The sequence below is a fragment of the Poromitra crassiceps genome, assembly GCF_964638095.1.
Source record: "Poromitra crassiceps genome assembly, chromosome: 4".
NCBI lineage: Eukaryota > Metazoa > Chordata > Actinopteri > Beryciformes > Melamphaidae > Poromitra > Poromitra crassiceps.
Window position 1 is genome coordinate 42,038,064 of NC_139626.1, and position 24,929 is coordinate 42,062,992.

General features: G+C 45.7%; 2 protein-coding genes and 1 pseudogene across 3 annotated transcripts in view; 1 reads left to right on the top strand and 2 right to left on the bottom strand.

The window, feature by feature from the left end:
* Nucleotides 1-296: 296 nt before the first annotated feature.
* slit2 (slit homolog 2) overlaps nt 297-24,929 on the bottom strand; it is a 166,060-nt gene continuing 141,427 nt past the window's right edge. Inside the window, 9 exon segments of the mRNA XM_083635700.1 lie at nt 297-2,209; nt 4,382-4,596; nt 6,569-6,923; nt 9,207-9,361; nt 9,517-9,647; nt 10,444-10,684; nt 10,880-11,017; nt 14,371-14,464; nt 20,927-21,066. Coding sequence (XP_083491826.1) covers nt 1,953-2,209; nt 4,382-4,596; nt 6,569-6,923; nt 9,207-9,361; nt 9,517-9,647; nt 10,444-10,684; nt 10,880-11,017; nt 14,371-14,464; nt 20,927-21,066 — 1,726 coding nt within the window. The 3' untranslated portion in view covers nt 297-1,952.
* LOC310775533 (vacuolar protein sorting-associated protein 37C-like) lies at nt 16,475-16,912 on the top strand (the record flags this gene model as incomplete). The annotated part of the gene is made up of 1 exon (XM_083635699.1): nt 16,475-16,912. One exon carries the CDS (start codon nt 16,475-16,477, stop codon nt 16,910-16,912), a length of 438 nt encoding a protein of 145 aa, XP_083491825.1.
* LOC310774909 (unconventional myosin-Ig pseudogene) overlaps nt 22,862-24,929 on the bottom strand; it is a 3,021-nt pseudogene continuing 953 nt past the window's right edge. Inside the window, exon 1 of the transcript in view lies at nt 22,862-24,929. This exon is cut by the window's right edge and continues 953 nt beyond it. The product of the transcript in view is annotated as an unconventional myosin-Ig pseudogene (transcript).

Genomic DNA, 24,929 nt, shown 5'->3' on the forward strand with positions numbered 1-24,929 from the left:
TGCCTCCCACCATTAAAGACGTGTATGTTAGGGTTAATAGCAGTTAATAATAGGCATGTCAGTGTGTGTGTGAGGCACTGGCAATTCTTACTGGAGTTCCAAGGGACAGCAGTTGAAAATTAGCCATGGGCTAACACTGCATTAATGTAATGTTCAGTAATGTGCATTCTGCATTGTCCCTCAAATAAATAAAATTAAAATACATAAATAAAATTTCTGAAATACGGTATATGAATATCTCTTAATGAGACCAAAAAAGGCAAAATGTGAGAATCTGAGGTAAATATTGTGTTTAATAAACAAACATCAGTCAGGGAACTGACATTAGTCTGGGGATGGGGTAAAGGGGAATATAAAGCACAACGCACATGTGTAGAGGTGGGGGACATATTTATCTGTTACACAAGGCGCCCCCGTACAGTAGGAGCAGGAAGTTCTATATAACATACAGATCAGGATCCAAGTCTACGGTACAAAAACTTAGCAGCAACATGTTAACATCGGAGACCAAGGGGCTAACAAAGTAGTTTCATTTAGAAAAAGTCACAGTATTCTTTAAGCATCAATTTGTTAAAAAGGTAAAAACAGTTCTAAGCATCCTCTAGGGTCATTGCTACTCACAAGATTTCTGTGTGAAATACATAGGTAGGGAAATTATCTATACATTTATACTCTAATATAAAGACCTTCTGGTAATGGCACGGTACAAACTCTCAGGAAACGCGACAAAAATATACAATGTCTTCACGTCACATTTGCAGATTAAAATGCAACTAAGGTTTCTGGCAAACACAATAGTTTCAGTGGTCAAAAAACAACTTCTCTTCAACCAAAATAAAGGACACCATTTTGTTAGTTCACCTATCTTGACAGATTATGTCTTTTAATACAAAAATAAGAGGACAAATATAAATTAATATATATTAAAAGAATCAGATTGATACATGGGGGGATCTACTGAATAAGCACAGGTATTTATGATACAATAAATACTTGTCATTTATGAATGAACGGGGGATAAACAGAAAGTAGTGTATTTTACCGGGCAACTAATGTCTAATGTATAACTCCTCTTCTACAGGTGAGCGCATTTGTATATTTATATATATATATATGTATATGTGTGTGTGTATGCGCGTGTTTGTGTGTATTTGTTCAGTAGCTGTATAAAATGTCACAAAGATGATGTTTAAGTGTAGCTGTGTGTAGGTTCATGCACACACTTGTGCACAGGTGCACAGAGTCTGGAGGGTTCAGGAGGTCTGTTACGGGACACTGCGGACTCTCGTGTTCTAGGGGGGGGGGGGGGGGGGGGGGGTAACGCTGCCCGCCCTCTCCCCTGCCTTCATTCAGATCCTCCTAGTGGTGAGTCTGTGGTACTACCGGTTAAGGATACTCCTAAAACACACACACACACAGACGGGATGCAGGAAGTCTACAGGGAGCGGTCGTCCATCAGCGACCGGTCAGTCCTCCAGGGAAGAGAGAGACCGGTCAGTCCTCCAGGGAAGAGAGAGACCGGTCAGTCCTCCAGGGAAGAGCGAGAGCGGCACACAGTCGGAGGAGTCATCGTGACCAACGAAAAGAAGCAGATGTCAGGAAAAAGTCAACTCTCGTGTTTTTTGTCTTTTTCTCCACTTCATAATAAAAAATAAGTCTGTTTTTTGTACTTTACAATATAATTCAACATCCCCACCGAGGAAGTATCGATCATCAGTCCAGCACGAAAAGAAAATATTTTTTTCTTGTTTTTGACTTTTTCCCCAGGGTTTTTACAAAACGGGGGCGGGGGGGTTGACTGGTATTTCGGGAGGTTTGGGAGCTTGGGAGGGGGGGGGGGGGGGGGGGTGAAGTATGGGAGTGAGGTGGGGCAGGAGCACAAAACATATTTGGAGAAGAGGAACTCTTCCGCTGAGGGTGTTGTCTTTATTTTCTTCTTTGATTTCTTTTTTTTACGAGGAACATTTTGTACAGCCACACTTGACCACCTTCTCCACCTCCTGGACGAAGGAGGAGCCGTCGGTGCACTGGAAGGTGTATTTCCTGCGTTTGCTGCGGAGGGGGGTGCAGCAGGTGCCCTGTCCCCCCGCCCCCCCCTGGCAGCTGCCCCGGCACTCTAGGCGGGAGACCTTCTCCTGGGTTTGGCACGCCGCGTAGCCTTGCTGTCTCTGGTAGACATCTCGGACCCGTTCCCCTCGGCAGGCCACCTCTGCAGGACCGGGGTGGGGGGGGTGAAGGGGGGTGAGGGACAGACGGATTATAAATTATCCACCAGTGATCTTTCGGTGACACAGTTCCGTCACAGCTACAGATTAGTAGTAAAGCAGAGGGAGGACAGGAGGAGGACGGTCAGGGACAGCCAGACAAGGTGAGGGATGACAATAGGCCCTTTTCACAGCAACCATTTGGAGGCGGTAAAGCAGCAAGTAAAGCAGGTGTACCGATAACATTAGTGAGGGCCCTGGCACTGAAACACCTACATGGAATGGAACCATTATTAATGGTATTGGTTGCACCTGCTTTACCACCGCAAAACAAATGCTGTGAAATGGGCCTATATAGAGTGCCGCAGGGATGAAGTATTTTTGCAGGACAACCTGTAAGTTATTCTGTATCCCATTGCACTCGGAACTCGGGGAAAAAAACGACCTCCGACACAGAAAAGTGCAACGGAACGGTCATTCAAGTCGGAAATTCAAAGTCGTAAACTCGGGCTAGATCCACCGAGACCAAGTTCGTCGATATAAACACACCTGACATCACAGCATCAGTGCCCTACTTAATACAACTTGATTTGACTTGATATGTAGCTTTTGTGTTCTGAAAACCTGTTGTAACAACTTTGTCGCTTCCATTTGTAACGTAACTCAGTTGACTTGTGCTACGTAGAAGTCTTTGCTGTATGAACTCGCCTGCTAATGTAGCCTAGCCACCATTACTGTATTGTTAACGGGCAAAGGCTGTCACGTCCATGTTTTCCCGAGAAGACGCACGGGAACAGATTGAGATTGGAGGTCGGTAGTTCGAACTGGAATACAGCATTAGCATCACCCTGGGTTCCGTCGTCGAGAAGTCAATGAGTTTTTGGAATGGGTTTTTGGAATGAGTTTTTGGAATAGGCTTTTGGTTAGATGCCTAAAATAAGTAACCTGACATTGCCAGATAGGGGCGGTATTGTTTGTTTTCACAAACCAACCCGCAGGGAATCCAGCTTGCTTGCAAGGTTATGAAATAAGGTCTGTGGTTAACAAAGGTTTATACACTTAGAGGTTTTGTTCAGCAAGATAATTTTCACAGATGAACATGACTTGCGACTTGCCATTGTTTTCCTATGTGGGGGGCGACCGGTGCCGCCCAACTATACCCATGACGTGGGCGAAGAGCAGATCTCTTCGCATGTGAAGGCAACTTCAAGTATCGTAAACCTTTTGTTAGCCACAGACCTTATTTCAAGCATCTAACCAAAAGGCAAATGAAAAAACCCATAGACTTCCAGATGAAGGAACCCTGCTAAAGCATCCCTGGGTTTTAGGACTCTTTATTATTTCTTCCTGTGGCACTCTATAACTTTACTCATCATTTGAAAGGAGGATGACGAGACGGGGGAATGGTCGGGTCGGTACAGCAGGAGGTGCAAAGCAGAGGGGAGGAGCCAAAAACAAAGAGACAAGGCAGAGAGCAAGAACCAGAGGGCCTCACCTGAGTAACCCCCCGCGTAGGATTGAGAGGAAGCTCAGAAGACGCTGAGTTGAAAGGGGAACGGGTTAGAAGCGTTAATGCAGACACTGAACACTGTTACACACACACAGGCACGGGCACGGGCACACACACACACACACACACACACACACACACACACACACACACACACACACACACAGCTGAGGGCTTTGATGAGAGATTAGAGGAGATTATAAGTAACAAACAGCAGCGCAGAAGCTTGGAAGAGACTTTAGAGACGTCTTTGAAAGGTCAGTTTACACTTGAGTTAATAATTCACACACACACGCACAGACACACTCACACACACACACACACACACACACACACACACACACACACACGCACAGACACACACACACACACACACACACACACACACACACACACACACACACACACACACACACACGCCCCACCCCCCACTGAGCAGTAGATGTCATTTCAATGCCCGTCTCTGCTTTAGCTCTCATGGCTATATAGCCCAGTTTTAGACCAAGCAGTAAATACATGACATATTTAAACAATGTGATATATTTTTTGTGACATATACCCCAGAAGACGTAGTCCATTTTAAACCCAATGTAGCCGCATTTTAGCCCAATATTTTTGTTCATTGCTCAGTGGGCCTCCCTCCACCCCACTATCATGTGTTTCTCACCTCTGTCACAAGCCTCTCCTGTGTAGCCGCTGTCACACTCGCAGTAAGCCTTGCCCAGGCCAGACAGTCGACATTTGCCGTGTTTACAGCGGGCCAGACTGCAGGGGCCGGCCCCCTGCTGGTCGTGCTCGTCACAGAGCACGCCGGCGAAGCCCGGCTGGCAGCGGCACGAGTAGGAGTAGGAGTTGATGGGCAGGCAGGTGCCGTGGATACACCTGCCAGGGTGGGGGAGGAGGGGGAGATGGGACAGGAAGAAACTTACACCAACTGTATGAGCACCTTCAGCTTGCTCACTTTATGGATTCAATTTTATATTTTTCCCCCCAGATTTTTTATCCCCCATTAATGCTAATTTAATTGATTTATCCTGGTTGCTGCTCCACCCTCTGCCGATCTGGGGAGAGCCGAAACTGGCTCCATGCTTCCTCCGAGACATGGGCAATTAGCCAGCCGCTTCTTTTCACCTGACAGGGGAAGCTTCACCGGTAGGACATAGCACGTGGGAGGATCACGCTATTCCAACCAGTTCCCCTCCCTCTGAACAGGCGCCCCGAACGACCAGAGGAGGCACCACATTAGCATTAGCATTTGCATGTTTTGGTGAGGGGTTCCTATATGAAGGAAACCCCCAGGGGGCATGGGGAGAACATGCAAACTGCACACAGAAAGGCCCTTTTTGACGACCCCACTCCTTCAGCGCTCACAGCGTCCCAGGTGGGAATCGAACCCAGGACCTTCTAGCTGTGAGGCGACAGCTCTACCACTGAGCCACCATGCCCCCACTTTATGGATTCAAACCCCTCCGAATGAGAGAATCCAGAATCGGAGCACAACACCCCCTCCGCGACCACGATATGATTCGATTTGATGATCTTGACGAGGTCAGATTTTCCAACAATTTAAAAATGTGGTTACAAATTGCAAATCGTATCATTTCAATGGAGAGCTTGTGAAAATGTGATAGGCAAGCCATCTCATTTGTGATTACTACAGCAGAATAAAAGCAGAATAAAAGGAGCTCATATAACGATAAACTTTTCTGCCCCACGATAGATATTGTCACATTTTTGCATTGCGGTGTATTGAATTTCGATATATCATCCCTTCCCTACTACCTATAAGTCTTGTGATAAGCATCCCATTACCAACATACACATATACATACACATACACATATACATATACATATACATATACATATACATATACATATACATACCGTATTTCCGCTATTAGTGGCCCCTATTCAATTACAGGCCTCTGTTCTAATATAGGACGGGGGCACGGGACAAATAAAGGCCCCTCCCTCAATACAGGCCGGGTCAAAAAAAACAAAAAACGAAGGAGCAAAAACTACGGTGAATACGGTACTGTAAATTTCCCATAACACAACGCATCTACCGTGTGACGTAACTGGACGTAACGCAGAGACCAAACGAACCAGACGAAAGTTTGACGTTAAGTTTAAAGAGAGCATTGTGCAATATGCAGTGGAACATTTGGTACAGTGTGATGTGGAATCAGCCCTTCAAGCAGAGCCTGCACGATGCCTACGACGAGTGGATAGCTGGGGACGCAGATAAGCAGTACACAGCTGGAGGTGGAAACCTAAAAGCGCCTGCTCGACGCCTGCTTGTGGACTGGGTGATCGCCGCCTGGGACAAGCTGGACAAGGATCTGATCAAAAAGTCCTTCCAAGTTTGTGGACAGTCTGTGAAAACTGACGGGAGTCAAGACAACCTCATCCACTGCTTCAAGCAGGCACAGCCCTGCGCCGCTGGACGGAAGGCTCTCGCCCAGCTGCGTTAGCGGGACCAGGAGAACAGACAGGCAGCCGAGGATGAGGAAGATGAAGAGGAACTGGTCAACAATGAACTTGTTGTTCTGAATGATGATGACGCGGAGGATACCGACATACTAGATGAGGAGGAGGAGGATACTGAGTGAGTGAGTGACCACCAATATTTATTTGCGTTGTTTGGTTTTATGCAATATTTTGCAATAAAAGTCATGAAAATAAAGGAGTATGTCCATGAGAGTTTAATATTAAGAAATAAAGGCCTCACTCGAATACAGGCCTCTAATATAGGACGGGGGCTCTCTGTGGCTCAGTAAATAAAGGCCCCGGTTACTATTAGCGGAAATACGGTATACCAACACCTTTTGCACAAAAGCCAATTGACTCACTTGTTGCCGTCACAGGGGTTGTTGACTTGCTGGTCACACAGCGTTCCGGTCCACCCGGGGTGACAGGTGCAGGTGAATCCGCTGTGCCCCGTCGGATGGCAGTCGCCCTGAACACAGGCTCCTCTCTGGCAGGGCTGGCAGCCTGGCTCCACCCCTTGGCCCAGCCACTGTCCCGCGGAGCTCTGCCCGGAGCCCACTCCTCCGGTACCTGGGCCCAGCCCGGCCCCCAGGTCCTGCAGCTTCCCGTTGATGTACAGGTTGCGGAGGCAGCCGTGGAAGCTGGTGCCGTTGTGAGCGCCCGCGCTGTGCTGCAGGGCTGAGAGCGCCCCCGAGACCGGCGCACGCTCTGGCATACCTGGAGGAGGACAGGTGCAATATCACAGCATCAGTAATGTAAACTAAGAGGAATTCCCAAATGTATATCTGAAGTGTACCAAGTAAAGGCACATCGAGAATGATAACTATAAGACAATCGTATACTGTGACTACTCTATATTAAATTGCTCCAAGTAAATAAAATGTCTGTGTTCACACTACACAATAACTATAAAAACATCCAAAACCATAACTATATTTTTCTAATAGTAGGTATGTTTTTGGTTTGATCTGAGAGCGATTTTGTAGCAACGATAATACATTTCCAACCAATCAAATTGAATTTTGTAGGAAAGACGTTGGCAGGGAATTCAGTTCTCACTGCAGCTTCTTCTGCTGAGGAACTTTCACAGATACTCCTGTAGTGTGAATGCTTCAGCAACAATGTGTGCTATGTTTCATAATGATCTTTATAGTTATTGTTCTATCCCTTAAATAAGGGCACAACAACATAAAAGGACTGGTGTGAGAAGGACAGCAATTAACGGCAAGAGGCACTTACAGTATGCTAATGTACCACCATAATCACCACGATAAAGATTACATTTATGCTAATGAGGTCATTAATTAGGCTAATTAATGCACTGATTGGCAAAAATTGTCAACATATGCTACTTGTCCTAACATAGCACAAGTGGGGCATTAATAGGAACTATGTTTAGTAGTTTTTCAAGAAAATTAGTTTTTCTCATTAATATGCACATTTCTATAGGGGGAACCTGCGGGGGCAGTATGGAGTTTATATCATTTACTGTGCTTGAGTTACTCTGTACATAGGAGAGTGTGTACATATATAGACACCACCATGATGACATAATGACCCACATACAATGTATCATGGTGGCAGTACGTTATAAGTAAGGGTTAATGCACGACGAGGTGTACATTATCACTTTTTAAGGGACGACGCGAGAGGCGTGAACCGTCCGAGGCGAAGCCGAGGATGGTTGCCTCCGCGAAGTCCCTTAAAAAGTGATAATGTACACCTCGAAGTGCATTAACCCGCTTATACCATGGTCACTTGCCAACAAAACAATAAGACCAGTCATTTATATTTCCATGTGTAATAAATAAAGCAATCTAAATGGCTAAATGTCTGTTATTCATACTGTAAATCAGTCTTCCACGAAATAAAATAGTCCCTCCCACTTCCACCACCCTCCGTTTTAAAGCCGACTCAAACGTTAACTTCATCACAGAATGCAGGTTTAACGATGTTTTGCGTTCTACATTAAATGAAGACATTACCGTTTGGCAGCTTGCTTTATTTTGTATGATAGATACGTATTGGACAAGTATATTAACATTTAAGAGCGAAGAGTTTCAGGAAGTGACAGAGCAGCGGGGGCTCGCACTGCCTGTGCTGTTGTGGTGAACTGCAGAGAGAGTTGTCTCTCTCTCTCTCTCTCTCTCTCTCTCACTCTCACTCTCTCTCTCTCTCTCTCTCTCTGTCAAAGGCCCCCGCTCGTGCACGAGCCGAGGGAAATCTCTCCTCTTTGTCGCCGAGAAGAGCCTGGTGACGCGAGGTTAGAAATGTCCAAAACGAAAATCAAAATTGTAAATAAGAGTTATTTTTGATAAACTGAGCACACAGGGGTGATTTAAATAGTTACTTTGACCGACTCAATTTTTTTCTCAAGCTCCAAAATTGTCCTATTAACCCTTAACGGGGGTATAGAACTCAAACTGCTCTCTTGATAACACTTTTGAAACTATGGCGCATTGATATGAACGGTGAACAGACCATTTAGCTAGGTGTCCATTATCACTGTACAATATCACAAAATAATGGACACCTTGCAGCCAATCAGAATCGAGTATTCACCCAGACCATGGTATAAGACACATCAATTGTCGTCTTCCCTTTGCACTGGCAACTAGGAATTTCCCAGTTCGAAGGCTGGGAACGTTTATGTGATGTCACCTGAACTGGGGTTTTCTACATCGAAAGTTGGGGGAAGCTCACCAACCCCCGACCTCAAAATCCAAGATGGCAGCTCCTGCACCAACCGCAGTGAAAGCTGTAGTAATACACTCTTCTGTCTTATTTGTGTCATTAAATCAAACACTGTAGCAACATGCCCACAGATAGAAGTTAGACTCTAACTTCTATCTGTGGACATGTTGCTACAGTGTTTGTATGCGCAAAATGCGTTGTTATCAACTGTTATTGCTAACAACGGCTAGCCTGGCTAGAGCTAGGGAGCTGGAATATTCCTAGTTCCCAGTGCAAATGGAACTCGGCACATGCTCCTGTCCTTACCTCCCAGGTACAGCGGAGAGTCTATGCTGAGTGTGGACTGTTTGCTGAGGGAGTTGATGGATTTGGGCGTCCCACCGTCGATGGACAGAGACAGAGTCTGGTCTGAGGCCACTAACTCCACAGCATGGAAGCTCCCGTCATTCACTGTCTCCGCACTGAGAGAGAGAGAGAGGGAGAGGGAGGGAGGACAGGAGAGGACAGGGGAGGACAGAGAGATTTAATCTGCACGTCCGTGTCTTTCCTCGTGAATGCGGCACAACTGTTGACGTTGGCAATTTTTGGTCATGCTTAGGTGTGTCTGTGTGTGTACCTGTATATAGCGGAGGGGGGGTAGGATCCGGTGTCGTAGCTGACCCGGAGGCGCCCCCTGTACAGCTCCATGGCGATGTGATCGTTGTCCCCTTTGTACAGCAGCACACCGCTGTCCTCGTCTGTGGCGATCTGGAAAGAGGACATTCATTACGTTTCGAAAGCAAACCCACAGCTTGTCAACACTCCCCATTTTCTCACCCCCCCCCACCCCCCCCCCCCCCCCCTACTTCCCCGATTTTTATCGGGGAATTGCTCCAACCTCTGCCCATCAGGGGAGAGCCGAAACTGGCTCCATGCTTCCTCCGAGACATGGGCAGTAGCCAGTCGCTTCTTTTCACCTGACAGGGGAAGCTTCACCGGTAGGACATAGCACGTGGGAGGATCACGCTACTCCAACGAGTTCCCCTCCCTCCGAACAGGCCCCCCGAACGACCAGAGGAGGCACCACTTCAGCAACCAGGATATTGCATGTATTGGTGTGAGGTATGAAGGAAACCCCCAGGGGGCACGGGGGAGAACATGCAAACTCCACACAGAAAGGCCCTTTCTCCAATCCAATCACTTCAGTTACGTTACGTTTATACCCCCCTATCGAGCATCTCTCAAAGTGCTTTACATAGCATTATCACAGTCATATACTGTACTACATCCTGTCTCTACACACTACATAGGTTACAGACTGTATATCATATACATAGAGACTAGAGATTTGACTAGATTACATTAGGATACTACACAAACACAGCATCTCTTTGGACTGTGGGAGGAAACCAGAGCACCCGGAGGAAACCCACACAAACACGGGGAGAACATGCAGGGCTGTGTGTGTGTGTGTGTGTGTGGGGGGGGGGGGGGGGGGGGGGGGAGAGACGGGCATTTGCAGATAGCCCAGAGAATCTCCCTTTGTTTGTGTGAGCGTGTGTACCTGGAGACTGATGTTGGTGTGTGCTGAGACCAGACTGGAGGGCAGCTGCAGGTAGGACTCGCGGTTGATGAAGTTGACGCTGACCAGCGTCTCGCAGCGCTCGCCCTGGTAGCCGTGGAGACACTGGCAGCGGGGGTCCGTTCCCATGACGACGCACTGCGCACCGTTGAGGCACTCGTGGTTGTCACAGGGGCTGGTGCGAGGGAGGACCATGGGAGGGGTGAAATCGCAGAACAGCCCGCTGCAAAAGACATAGACACACACACACACACACACACACACACACACCAAATTTTCTAGAGATATCGCAATAATGCGCTTGTTTGGCTGATGCAATGTCCGTGTGCTTGCATGCGTGTATGATGAGTGTGCGTGCGGAATGTGTGTGCCTTTGTGTGAGTGTGTTGCTCGAGTGTGTGTGTGTGTGTCACCTCACCTGTATCCCTCTGGACAGACGCAGGTGTATCCGTTGACAGCGTCAATACACTGGCCACCGTTCTGACACTTGTTCTCTTCACAGTCGTCATAGTCCAGCTCACAGTGCTCTCCGATGTAGCCTGGAGTACACTCACACCTGGAGGACACGCACACACACACACAAACACACACACACACACACACACACACACACACACGCACACGCACACGCACACGCACACACGCACACGCACACACACACACACACAATGACAGTGAAGGGGGGAAAAATGATTTTTAACAGTAACAGTAATGCTGATGTGATATTTAGTTGAACCTCTAGTATATCTATTTCTAGGTGGATGTGTCTTGATGTCACTGTTGCTTGTGTTCAAGATATTAGAAGACACTAGAGGAATAGCCACGCAGTGTATTGGGCTACGCAGCCATTGTTAGCTCACTCACTCACTCACATGGGCGTAGGTTTAGGGTGGGACGGGTGGGACATGTCCCACCCACTTTTCTAAGGAGTTAAAATTGTCCCCACCGCTTTTTTCAAGCAGTGGCAAAATCCTACTGTCTTTCCGAGGCTGTGGCGGGCGCATTTAAAAAAGCTAGCGTGATGGTTCTTATACCAAATGAAACTAGAAGACCTGAGGAATCGATTGGTGCCATCTCAACCTACCATGTCAGGAAGGGGGCGAAATAATGCTCCAAAGTTAGGCAACATTTTGGCGAGGGAAAAGAATGGCATGGTCATTTTCAAAGGGGTCCCTTGACCTCTCATCTCAAGATATCTGAATGAGAATGGGTTCTATGGGGTAGGGTTAGGCCTACACACACCTTGGGTTGCATGCACTTTCTGCCAGAAAGGTGTCTTTCACTTTGAAAATGTTTAAGCTTTTTTTTCCAATCAAGTCTAAATCTAACTTTAATACAAGTTTTCAATCAAGTCTAAATCTAACTTTAATACAAGTTTTCAATCAAGTCTAAATCTAACTTTAATACAAGTTTTTAATCAAGTCTAAATCTAACTTTAATACAAGTTTTCAATCAAGTCTAAATCTAACTTTAATACAAGTTTTTAATCAAGTCTAAATCTAACTTTAATACAAGTTTTTAATCAAGTCTAAATCTAACTTTAATACAAGTTTTTAATCAAGTCTAAATCTAACTTTAATACAAGTTTTTAATCAAGTCTAAATCTAACTTTAATACAAGTTTTCAATCAAGTCTAAATCTAACTTTAATACAAGTTTTCAATCAAGTCTAAATCTAACTTTAATACAAGTTTTTAATCAAGTCTAAATCTAACTTTAATACAAGTTTTCAATCAAGTCTAAATCTAACTTTAATACAAGTTTTGAATCAAGTCTAAATCTAACTTTAATACAAGTTTTGAATCAAGTCTAAATCTAACTTTAATACAAGTTTTGAATCAAGCCTAAATCTAACTTTAATACAAGTTTTGAATCAAGTCTAAATCTAACTTTAATACAAGTTTTGAATCAAGTCTAAATCTAACTTTAATACAAGTTTTGAATCAAGCCTAAATCTAACTTTAATACAAGTTTTGAATCAAGTCTAAATCTAACTTTAATACAAGTTTTGAATCAAGTCTAAATCTAACTTTAATACAAGTTTTGAATCAAGCCTAAATCTAACTTTAATACAAGTTTTGAATCAAGTCTAAATCTAACTTTAATACAAGTTTTGAATCAAGTTAAATCTAACTTTAATACAAGTTTTGAATCAAGTCTAAATCTAACTTTAATACAAGTTTTGAATCAAGTCTAAATCTAACTTTAATACAAGTTTTGAATCAAGCCTAAATCTAACTTTAATACAAGTTTTTAATCAAGTCTAAATTTAACTTTAATACAAGTTTTGAATCAAGTCTAAATCTAACTTTAATACAAGTTTTGAATCAAGTCTAAATCTAACTTTAATACAAGTTTTTAATCAAGTCTAAATCTAACTTTAATACAAGTTTTGAATCAAGCCTAAATCTAACTTTAATACAAGTTTTGAATAAAAGTTCTAATAACGGTTTTATTATTTTGAGAATGTATTTTAGATTTAGAACGTAAATTGTCGATAAATTATAAAACATTTTAATCTAATGTCATTTCATATTCAACATTTATTTTTGGCCCACGGCCCTCCATCCAGATACATTTTTTACCCTTCATACGAAAGAATTTGGGCACCTCTGATTTAGCAGCTGTGCCGGACTGTTACGCTGTTCTGCTGTTGGGATAGGTGCACGTGTGGTTCTAATATTCTGAATATATAAGCTACAGTGCAGTATAAGTAAGATTGTACATTGATTTCCCTGCTGTGCTGCTGTGTTTGGTCATTAAATAAAAGGAGAGACAGAAAGTGAATTATATGAATGTGATGTGTGTAGTTCTTCATAGATCTAGCCTCTTCAATTTGCTCTCAATGTGCACCAGATTGATGCATTTTACTTTAAAATGTACAACATTTTATTCTGGAGGGAGGGGGGGGGGACCATGCCCCCGGGACCACCTGCCAAATGTCCCCACCACTTTCCAAATCACAACCCTATATGCCCTTGGGAACAACAGCCATGAACAGAATAAGCAGTGCTGCTGCTGCTGTTGTGTTGCTGCTGCTGGGTCTTTTCTCACTGGGACACTCTGCTCCTCTGACCAGCTGTGAGAGTCTGCTGAGACCAATACAAATAAAGAGTGAAGAGGTACGTGCTGCATCTGCCTTGATTTATAAAGATTCAGCGAGGCTTACTGAATTTAGCAAACTCAACTGACGTTCTGAAAGACCAGAAGACTAAATAGAATATCGGTCCGAATCGATTGTCAGCAATAAAAGTGACATTTCTGTCAGATCCCATTCATCATAAGTATAACGGTACATCCATATGTTTTAGAGTTTGTCATTTCATAACAAGGTGTGTGACGACCCTCTCACTCTCCTGGCCCTGTCTTGCAGGAGGAGCCTGGTGTTGGGGTCGTTAGGCTGATTAGGTGCACCTGGGCCTGGTGTACTCATTGGGCTTCAGACCGTTCAGTCGCTCTCCGTTCTCACGATGCACCTTTTTCCCTTTTCCTTTGTTTCATCTGTGTTGTCTTGTTATTTTCCATAAGTTTCCATAAATTATTATTGTTACTTTGTTTAATCTGTGTTGTCTTGTTTTCCATTAGTTTTAATAAATGATTGTTACTTTGGCGTATGACTCCTCCTTTTGTTACTAAGTTAAAACAATAATTTATTAACTAAAACTACACACACACACACACACACACACACGCACGCACGCACGCACGCACACACACGCACGCACGCACACACACGCACGCACGCACGCACACACACAGCTGATCTCTGGAGGGAAACATCAGCAACTCATTTATTTCAATGTGAGAAATGTTAGTACTCCTGAGGGAGAGAATCAAGAAAACACTAACTCCGCCAACTGTGTGTGTGTGTGCGTGTGTGTGTGTGTGTGTGTGTGTCCAGTTCACTCACTTGTATCCCTGTGGGGTCAGAATGCACTTTGAGTCGTGCTGACACGGGTTCAGCTCTGGAGCGCAGAAATCCAGTTTCTCTTCACATAGCTCCCCTAGGAACACACACGCACACACACGCACACACACACACACACACGCACACACACACACACACACACACGCACACACGCACAGGCAGAAAGTGAGTGCGTGTCCTTTTGCACTGAGGCCTTTTCAGCCTTCCTCACTGTCCTTGCTAAATTAATAAAACCTACTTAATTCTAAGCCATGAAAGATGAATTGAAATTATAAACCACCTCTATATTTTCTGTCTGTCCGCCTGTGTGCATACAGTGCTGTTTGTGTGTGTGTGTGTGTGAGAGTGTGTGTGTGTGTGTGTGTGTGTGTGTGTGTGTGTGTGTGTGTGTGTGTGTGTGTGGTTCTGTGTTCTTAGGGAGTTTGGGCAGCTATTCAGATGATGGATGACTCTCTTGCAGCCGCGGCCTATACAAGGGGTTTGATGAATGATCTAATCTCTGGGAATGTCATACTCCCCATGATATTCCTGCTCGCATCCCGATGTTCCCAAAATTCCGAATGCTCCTCGCACATTATTGACCAGGCAGCGGGGAATAAACCAATACTCCTGACAGCACAAGGCTCGCCCTGGGAATAATTATGCCATCTCTCAGGGATCAATGTGTGTATTGTGTGTGTGTGTGTATCGTGTGTGTGTGTGTGTGTGTGTGTGTGTGTGTGTGTGTGTGTGTGTGTGTATCGTGTGTGTGTGTGTGTGTGTGTGTGTATATGTATGTGTGTATGCATATGAGTGTCTATCTTGTAAACAAGAAGCATTGGACATGACACTCACATGGCAGATTAAACAGCTTTGGAAACTGTGAGAGGCAGAAAATTGCACTTGAACCATAGAAATCTTGTTTGTCGGGTGCTGAGCCAAAATGATCAAATCCAATATGGTGACTCAAAAACGAGTGAGGTAGTACATCCAAAATTAATGGTGGTGGGGGGGGGACTGTATACAACTCATTGATGCTCTGAATGGTCTGATGAAGGCTTGTTCTGATTTCTTGTTATTGTTTCATTCGTGTTTCATGGCATGTGCTCCATTTGTGAAAAGTGAGAATTGTATCCAGTCATTCTGTCCCCGGTGTTGGACATACAGTACGACCTCACTCTTTTTTGATTGGTCATGTTAGCTTTGGAAACAGGAAGATATTCATCCCATTCCACAAAGCAGTGCAGGCAGCAGTTATGGACAACGACAGACTTTAACATCTCATTGGTGCAGGCGATTATATCAACATTTGTGACAGGGACTGGTGTTTTGGGCAACAAGTAAGCCAAGGTCATTCTTTCATTTTCATTTTTTTTTTTTTTTACAGATTATGAAAGTGCGTAATTGTAAGTCTTCCAATGATGTCATACATTGAAATCTGAAAATAATTTAGCTGAAGAAGATATGCTTATGTGAATGTTTGTACTCCTAAAAGCAACAGTCAGAGAAAATCGCCCTGAAATTTGCTAAACACGATACACAAGTATCGCTCGACAGAAATAAGAGGCGGAAGTTTGTAATTTATGCTTTTGGGCGAAAGGTTTATCTCGTCGCAACGCTTTTGACAGACAGCGGGAATCGTTCCACTCCTCCACTTCGCCTACACCGAGCCCTGACTGCTGCTGGCCCGACCGAGCATACTCACTGTCAGACACCGCTACGCTACACTGATGGAACTCTCTCTCTAGCCAATCACATTGTGCAACAAAATATGATGGTGTCCGCAACATAACGTTGTCCAAGATACGCGACACGAAAGAAAAGTGTTGAGAGACACTTTTTTCTGTCACTATTCACTAACAGTTTAAAAGTGTTGAGTGACGAAGCATAAATTAGGCTTCGACACGTCAGGGGCCGACATCATCACTAATGACATCATAATTGCTCGAGTGACATCACTGATGACATCATCAATGACACATCACAGATGACATCAGAACTGCTCGAGTGACATAAGGGTAGACGTGTCATGTCAGCTGGAAATAAATACTTAGACGTCAGGCTCAATTTGGTTTGCTAACATCGTCCGGCCATCCTGGCAAATACAATGGAGAATCTCCAGGACCTGACCCAAACAGAGCTGCAGGAGCTCCTGGACAACACGGAGAGGCTGGAGTCCATGGCTCTGGAATCTGATGAGATCCAGAACATCCAGCGGGAGAGAGAGAGGTCGTTGGCGTCGAATCGCAGCCTGGCCGAGCAAAATCTGGACATGAAACCTCGCCTGGAGACACAGAAGGAGAGCCTGGTGCAGAGATACTCCCAACTAGAGAGTGTCAGAGACACCTACAGACAACACTGTACCCTGTTGTTCTCCAGGCTACAAGCAGAGGGCGCCACAACAGAGGCAGAGTCGGAGGCACTAGCTGGTGAGTTCCTGGAGGGCTTGCTGCCTCTGGACTCCTTCCTCGAGCGCTCCCTCTCCCTGCGCTCCCTCGCTCACAAAAGACGGGTGAGAATAAAGAAACTCCAAGATGTCGTGTGACAGAGGAGCGAGGGCGCCGACTCCTGCGGCATGACGACATCAGCGTGCGCCAGCCACAACCCCGCCGAATCATCGATGACGAATCAGCAGCAGCCACAGTCAAGCTCCAAACCTGAGTCAGCCTGCCCCCCTACCAAAACACCTCCCAGCCTGCCTCCTCAGCGGGGGGCTCCTCCAGCCTTTTGCTCCACCACGCCAGCCATGGCCAACCCCCTGTTCCAGTTCCCTCCTTACTCCAGCACCGTCTCCTCTTTCAGCCCGGTGGCGGGCAACCCGGTGTTCAGGCAGTACACCGCCAGAGGGGCTCGGTGCCCGACCTGGACACCTACTCCTACGGCGGCTGCAGCTATCTGAACGGGTCCTCCTACCCCAACAACCAGTCGCCGACGGGGAGGCCCATCTACAGACCAGGATATGGAGTCCCACAGCCATACTCGTGAAAGCACTACTGCTCGTCTTCTGGTCAAAATATGATTACTCCACCTATTCTCTTTGTCTGGCCCCCTGCTCTCTCCTCCCTGCTCCCACCCCTCGCTCCTGCCCCCCCCCCCCCCCCCCATACTTGTCTCAGGTTGTTGTGTTGTGGTTCTTCCAGTGCCCAATTCAGCCTGCCTATGTTTTATGCCCATGCGGAAATTGCATTCTTTCAAATGGCCAGTGAAACGAGCCAACTTCTCTCTCGGTCTATGTCTTAAATAAACACTTTCCAAATGAGTTTATGGTCTGAAAAAACAATTTCAAGTCTTTTTCATGCTCTAACGTGCTCCGTTTTCCAAATTATAGCTCCATTTCGAGGAAAATTGATGACAAACATCGGATAATAAGAACAGTAATACTTCCGACCGGTAGAGGCAGCAATGTGCCGCAAGGCATCAGGTAGCAAGTACTAGTTGAGCAAATTATCAGAAAATAGCGTTACTTTATGATATTTTAATAGTTAGTAGACACACGTAACTATATAGATACCATACATCTAACGTTCATAACATGGCGGACCATTTAAAGTTATCTATACCGTTAGATAAAGCCTTAAGCCTTCTCTATTCAGACCATTGGATTCAGCCCAGAAACCGGAGTACGTTATAAACGTTATAAATATAGTCACGTTATAAGCAACTAACCAATGCTGGGGGTCCGTATGGAAACTGTGTTACTCGAAATGGTTTACCTCTTCCCCCCTAGCGGGCCCGCCGGCGGGCTGAGCCCTTGTCATCTCTCACAAATGACTCTCTACAGCAGCCTAGGAAGCAGGCAGCGAGACATACAGTACACCAAAATGTCAGGAAGAAACGTGGCTACAAGACTCTGACAAGCATTTGTATTCAAACGAAAAATAATTCCAACCCCAAGCAACAATATCACCATGTAGCAAAAACAAGAAAACCGTGCATGCCTGCGTTTATGTGGTGATTTGTTTTTGCGAGTGAATCTTTTCTCTCCAAACGAGACGGCTTTGGATAGCTAAGGCTCTGCTCTTTCCAAAGAGGTATAGCTCGTCTCTGAGAGATGAAAACTTACTCAGTAGGCTGTCAAAGAACAGCAAAAAAGTTTTAACGTTTTACAGATAAAACTACAAGTTATGTCTTACCTTTGCTGTTTTCAAATCAAAAGTTGTGTTTGACTTCATAAAAACGCTACTAATTGCTACTCCTAATGCCTCTTCATCATCTTAAAGTGTTGTTTTTTTACAGTCATCGTGTTTACAAAGCCATATGGAGGATTTTACATGGAGTGGTCATCTTCACAGAATAGACGAGCTTTGGGTTCAGTCGACAGCATTTCCTGGAAAACTGTCTGACGTAAATTCTTTCAGTTTACGTCGATTCTATTGGCTCTGACGCTTCCATAGAGGTGTCAATCATCGAAATCGGCCAATGGGGTCCCGAGATATCCCTCTGCGTAACGTCCCAGGCTTTGCCTGCAATTTGAAGAGGCTTTTCTGATGCATTTCACAGAGTAAAAATACAGATATAACGCTTGAGGGTTATCCAAACCATAACGCATATTAACTGAGTACCTATAGTGATATGTAAGTAGGAGAAAAAAAAGGTATTTCAGTGTTCTACCATAGAAAAGTCAAATGGCACCCATGATACCCAAAGTGTGCACAGATCAGGTCCGCCTGGGCCTACATGTAGTAAATCATCTGTACAATTGCTCTGGTTCACTTTCTAAGGATTTCCTTTGATACAAGCACTCATAAGATATTAGTCTACTGCTCCATAGAATAATTTGGCTACCAACCCATGATTTTCAGGTGCTTTTCATCCAAAATAGTGTTGTTTTTTTGGGGCGGAGCTTGAATTTTTAATTTTTTGCCATGTTCTAACTGATTTTACTCTGATACAGTACATTTGTAATTAATTCTGACACTTTTACAGCAATCTCACAGGTGTTGGCTAGCTTTTGAAAAGAATAATTTTCAGAAAATACCCTGTAGTTGTGGAGATATACTCAATTCAGTTCAGGCATGTCATTTTCGGCAGGTGAGCTGAAAAATGGGCTTAGGGGTTAACAGGTTAAAAGTTAAATCAATTTGGTCATTCAGTGGCGTTTTACTGCATGTAAAGTAAGTAGCGTTAGCCGCTACCATTAGCCAAAGTAGCTGACTACCCATAATGCATTACGGCGATAAGAGAGACAGGGCAAATTCGGAAAACTCCCCCGGCAGCCACTAGGGGCAGCCGCCCCCTCTCCTCGTACTTCCGTGTAGCATTAATCCATTCAATCAATCAAACGAAATCAAACAATATCCGTAAGAGCTTCATTTTGCTGTGTCAAAGTCAATATATATAAAGTCAATTATATATATGTCAATTAGGTTCTTCACATATTCACCCCTCTTTCTCTCCAGTCCTAACACACACACACAAGTAGTCAGTCAGATTAAAAAAGAAAAAAAGAAATGACACTGAAATCATCACCAATGACATCACAATTGGTCCAGGTATGAGATCATCACTGATGACATTACTCACTGATGACATCATCACCGATGACATCACAATTGCTCTGGGTCATCGCTGTGACATCTCGGTCACCTGGCCCACTTTCTTTCCTTTGTGGGAACATGGAACTGTATGACATTGTCACTGATGACATCATCACCGATGACATCACAATTGCTTGAATGACATCACTGATGACATCACTCACTGATGACATCATCACCAATGACACCGTGCTCATCCCGTGCCAGAACGATGCTTCCGCTTCAAGTGAGTACCAAAATTGTTCTGTGGACAGACCAACCAACCGACCAACCAACCAACCGACCAACCAACCAACCGACCAACCAACAGACTGACTTATAGAGTAGAGCTGCTGCCCAGCTATGCTGGCCACAGCTAAAAACAAATATATATATTAAAAAAAGTTTTATCTTGATTTGTGCAATTTCACGGTTGCCTACTTGTTACACCCCTTTTACCAGACCCTGTCACATTTATGTCAAAATGTTTCCTGGGATTATTATTGTGACGCATTTTGCATTTTGCAACCCAGTGGTCTGCTGGAACATCAAGAACATGCACTGAGTACACAGAGCAACATTATTGACACGGGCATATTGCTGCGCAAGGCTGCATCATTTACATTTATGGCATTGATTAAAATACAGTTTCTAAAGAGCGTGATACAGCACAAGAATGGAAGGAAGGAAGGAAGGAAGGAGTGAGGGACAGGAAGGAGAGAGAGAAGAACAGACTAACCTCTCTCCACCTCATTGGTAGCAGCTGCAACCACAGACAAGACGAGAGATGATAGAGAGACCAGAAAGTAGAGCAAGACAGAGAGACAGAGAGAACAGAGGTGCCACAAAGGTTAGCAGTTAGCGATGATTAGCACACTACAAAAGCAGACAAACAGGTAGCAACGCACTAGTGTTAGTCAGAAGAGTGTGCTTTTGTCTGGAGTGTATCAGTGTCACATTGTCTACTTGTATGTGTGTGTGTGTGTGTGTGTGTGTGTGTGTGTGTGTGCGACTGTGCGTGCATCTGTGCAAAGGAGTGTTACCTGTGTACTCTGGTGAACACATGCATGTGTAGTTGTTGATCCCATCAACGCAGGTGGAGTTGTTCTCACAGTCGTTATCTTCACAGTCATCGATGTTGATCTCGCACATGTCGCCTTCAAAGCCCTCCGGACACACACACCTGAGAACACACACACAAGCACATACACGAGGGCACACACACACACACACACACACACACACACACACACACACACACACACACACACACACACACACACATTAGTATAGTGCAGGGGTTCCCAAACTTAAGAATTCCACGGCCTACTTTGAAATCTGAAAATCTTCCGGCACACACACAGGGGCACACACACGGGGCACACACACACACACACACACACACACACACACACACACACACACACACACACACACACACACACACACACACACACACACACACACACACACACACACACACACACATTAGTATAGTGCAGGGGTTCCCAAACTTAAGAATTCCACGGCCTACTTCTGAAATCTGAAAATCTTCCGGGGCCCACCGAACCCTTTAATCACATCTCAGATCAACAGTACACACAAGACTGTTTTTTTTTAATATATTTTTTTATTTCATTAACAGAGCATGTGAACTTGGGCATAAGGGAAATTAATAATCCATCCACATACAAAAACATTTCAGCAAAATACCCAAAAGCAGATTGACAACATTCTCTCCCCCCTTACTCATCAGAAGTGCATAACACATTTGTTGAAACAGAATAAATAAATCCACAAGCAATTAATGCTAGGCTGTGAAAAATGCTACCTTATCTGTAAAGGGGAGACTCGTGGGTACCCATTGAACCAATTCATTCAGATGAATTGAGCTGACAGGTCAAGGGACCCCTTTGAAATAGTTTTCCCTCGCCCAGATTTAACCTATGTTTGGAGCGTTATTTAGCCCCTTCCCGACAAGCTAGCATTATGCTTGGTACCAATGAATGCCTTAGGTCTTCTAGTTTATTCTGATAACAGGAACCCCACTGTAGCTTTAAAAATGACCCTGCTACAGCCATTTGATTGCCCGCGAAAATCGTGAGTGTTGGTACTGTAGGCAAACTGCAGGGGGTCCATGAGCAGTAATTCTTGCAGTCTGGCTTTTGTAGGCAGCAGTGTGATCATAAAAATACTTTGCATTTTGCATAGACAGTGAAATACTCCTGTTTCTCAAGTTTGCCTCCAACACTATTCAGTGCTTTAGTTGTTGTCCAGCAAACACTATTGCGGCAGACAATGCCAGCAACTCTGCTTTGGCATAATACTTTAAAAGCTCAATTTTTGTGAAACGTTCAAACAATCCACTCAAAGTAAATGGTTTGGCTCATAAAGAAAAGCAGCAGTAACAGCTGGTGTCCTGCCAACTGAGAGAGATCGCTGTACATCCCTGCCCTGATGTATCTGCTGCGTACCTGAAGCTCACTGAGATTTTGACTATTTATGGATCACTTTTCAGAATTGGAGTCTTGGCTGTGCGACTTGGACTCGAGTCGCACTTAAGTCACACACACACAGTGACTTGAGACTTGTCCTCAAAAGACTTGAGACTCGACCGAGATTTGGGACTTGTGAACAATGTTTCCTTTATTACATTTTTTGGTGCATTAACATCAAGGAAATGTCTACTAATAATGTCAACTATTCTGATACTGTATGCTAATAAAGGAGTGAGGATAATACAGTACATGCTTTGAATTGCTTAGATTTAGCTATGCAGACCGGATGGCATGCAGCAGATGATAGAACGCTCATCCATAAGAGACTCGAGACTTGACTTAGAGACTTGACTTGGACTCTAGTTCAAAGAGTTGAGACTTGACTTGCACTTGCAAAAAATGACTTGTGAGCATCTCTGTGACAGTTTTGGAGCGGGGCTGTTTTCAGAAAAGGGTGCAGAAGTCACTGGACGAGGACTTTTAACCACTTGATTCCACCAGGATAAAACCGCCTGGGCTCTTCCTGAAGTCGGCGTTGGTCAGACCGGCCTTGCTCTTCACCGTGACACTCTTGGCTTTACCCCGCATGTGTAGCTGGACGGCTGAACGCCAAACCTTCACGGGGAAGGGCACTTTCCTGACTCGTGTGAAGTGGTCCACCAACGTGCCCAGCAGCTCGCCCACCCGGTCCTGACTGGGGCAGAGCTCCCCCCGCTGCAGGCACAGGAGCACGTCGTTCTGGGAGGACGTGTGCAGAGCCACCATCTGGTCCACCCCGCTGGTCACGCTCAGTCCTGTCAGAGCGTCTAAGGGAAGCCGTTTAAGAACTCTGTACTTCTTTGGGTTTAGTTTGTAGATGTGCTTGTCTGTGATGAGCAAGCCGCGGTCTGTGCTTTTGTTGAATCTATTCACCTTCCTGCAGAAGCCGGAGAAGAGGACGCGACTGTACTGGTCTTTGTTCCTCAGCTCCTTGGAGAACCTGACGAAGCCAGAGCTGGTCTGAGGACAGTCCCTCACGTTGGCCAGATAGTCCCTCTCCCAGGCGCGGCCGACGCCCCAGTCCTTCCTCTCCCCGCTCAGCGCGGCCAGAGCCGCCGCTTTGGCGCGGACCTCCAGCATGTTGGACAGAGGGATCTTCTTCAAAATCTGGCTTGCCCACCACCTGCAGTGCAGCATGCGTGCGATGTGGTGACACCGGGCCAGAGCGGCGGGGGGCACGGGCCACTCCACGCTCTTGCCATAGTCGGCCATAGTGCGCACATTAGCAAACCTCCGCTCCAACTCCCAGAAGTGGGCCTTGAGCTTGTAGCGCTTGTAGCAGCCCATAATGGTGTAGATGGCCCTCAGGCGGCGGCAACGCTTCCGAGCCAGAGCACCGCGCCACACCTTCTGCAGGAAAAGCACCAGGATGGGGATGAACGCGGCCCTCTCCTGATCCAGGGTGAAGAGGGAGCGGGGCGTCCGGATAAACAGCTTGTTGAGCCCATAGGCTACGTCGTCCTGGAAGCCGTGCTGGGTGACGATGGCCTCCACAGCCTCCCTGTCTGTGGCCATCAGGTGGTTCGGCCAGGTGGACTTACACGTCATTTTATACCGCTGCAGAAAGCGTGCATACGGCTGTCGGTATGCAAAGCCGGCCCTGCGCACCCTGACGTTCTCCAGTAGGCCCAGGTAGGCCACCTGGTGCTGGCAGCGGGCATCATCAAACAGCACTGGGGACTTCATCTCATTAGGCTTTATGCACCGCACATAGTACGGCTCCTTGCAGGCCAGTTTGTCCACCAGGGCCACCATGGAGTTCTTGAAGAGCGTGGCGGCGGTCAAGGGACGCTTGGTGACTTTCATGATGCTCAACTGACCATCTGGCCACATCTCCTTCAGGACCGGGTTGGCACTGTTGTACATGAGACGCTTGAAATCTTGGAAAAGCAGGTCCTTGTTTTTGTCCAAAAAGCCCTTGACAGAATATGTGACGTCTCCAGCGTAGTGGCGAATACGGAAGTGTCCATGAAAGTCCATGGTCTTGTCACTGCGGCTAAGCTTGCGGGAGGTGTAGTGTGGGTGCCAGCCCAGCTTGGCGTCCATGCTGTCCATGCAGATGGTGTCTTTCTGGACGAGGCAAGCCTCATCCAGAAAGGAGATGATGCCTTTGTGGGGCTGCTCCACCAGATCCACGATGATCTTGTTGTTGAAGTAGTCAATATGCTGCCAGGTGATGCCCTCTCTCTGGTATTCGTCTTGCTCCTGTCGGAGGATCAGCTCGATGAAGAGCTGCTGCAACTTCTCGTTACAGTAGTTAATGCAGAACTGTTCGAAACTGTTGTTGTCAAAGATCTCAAAGCCGTAGATATCCAGCACGCCGATGACTGTATTTTTCCCAAGAAGCACTGGGTTGCAGTCTTCATCTTCAATGGCGGTGTTGATGCGGCTTACAATCCAGGTGAAAAGTCTCTCATAGAGAGCTTTGACGAAAGCGTCCCGCCCAAAGCAGGCGACCTGCTCCGTGTGTCTCTTCTGGATGACCTCAGCGCCCCCGAAGGCCACGGTG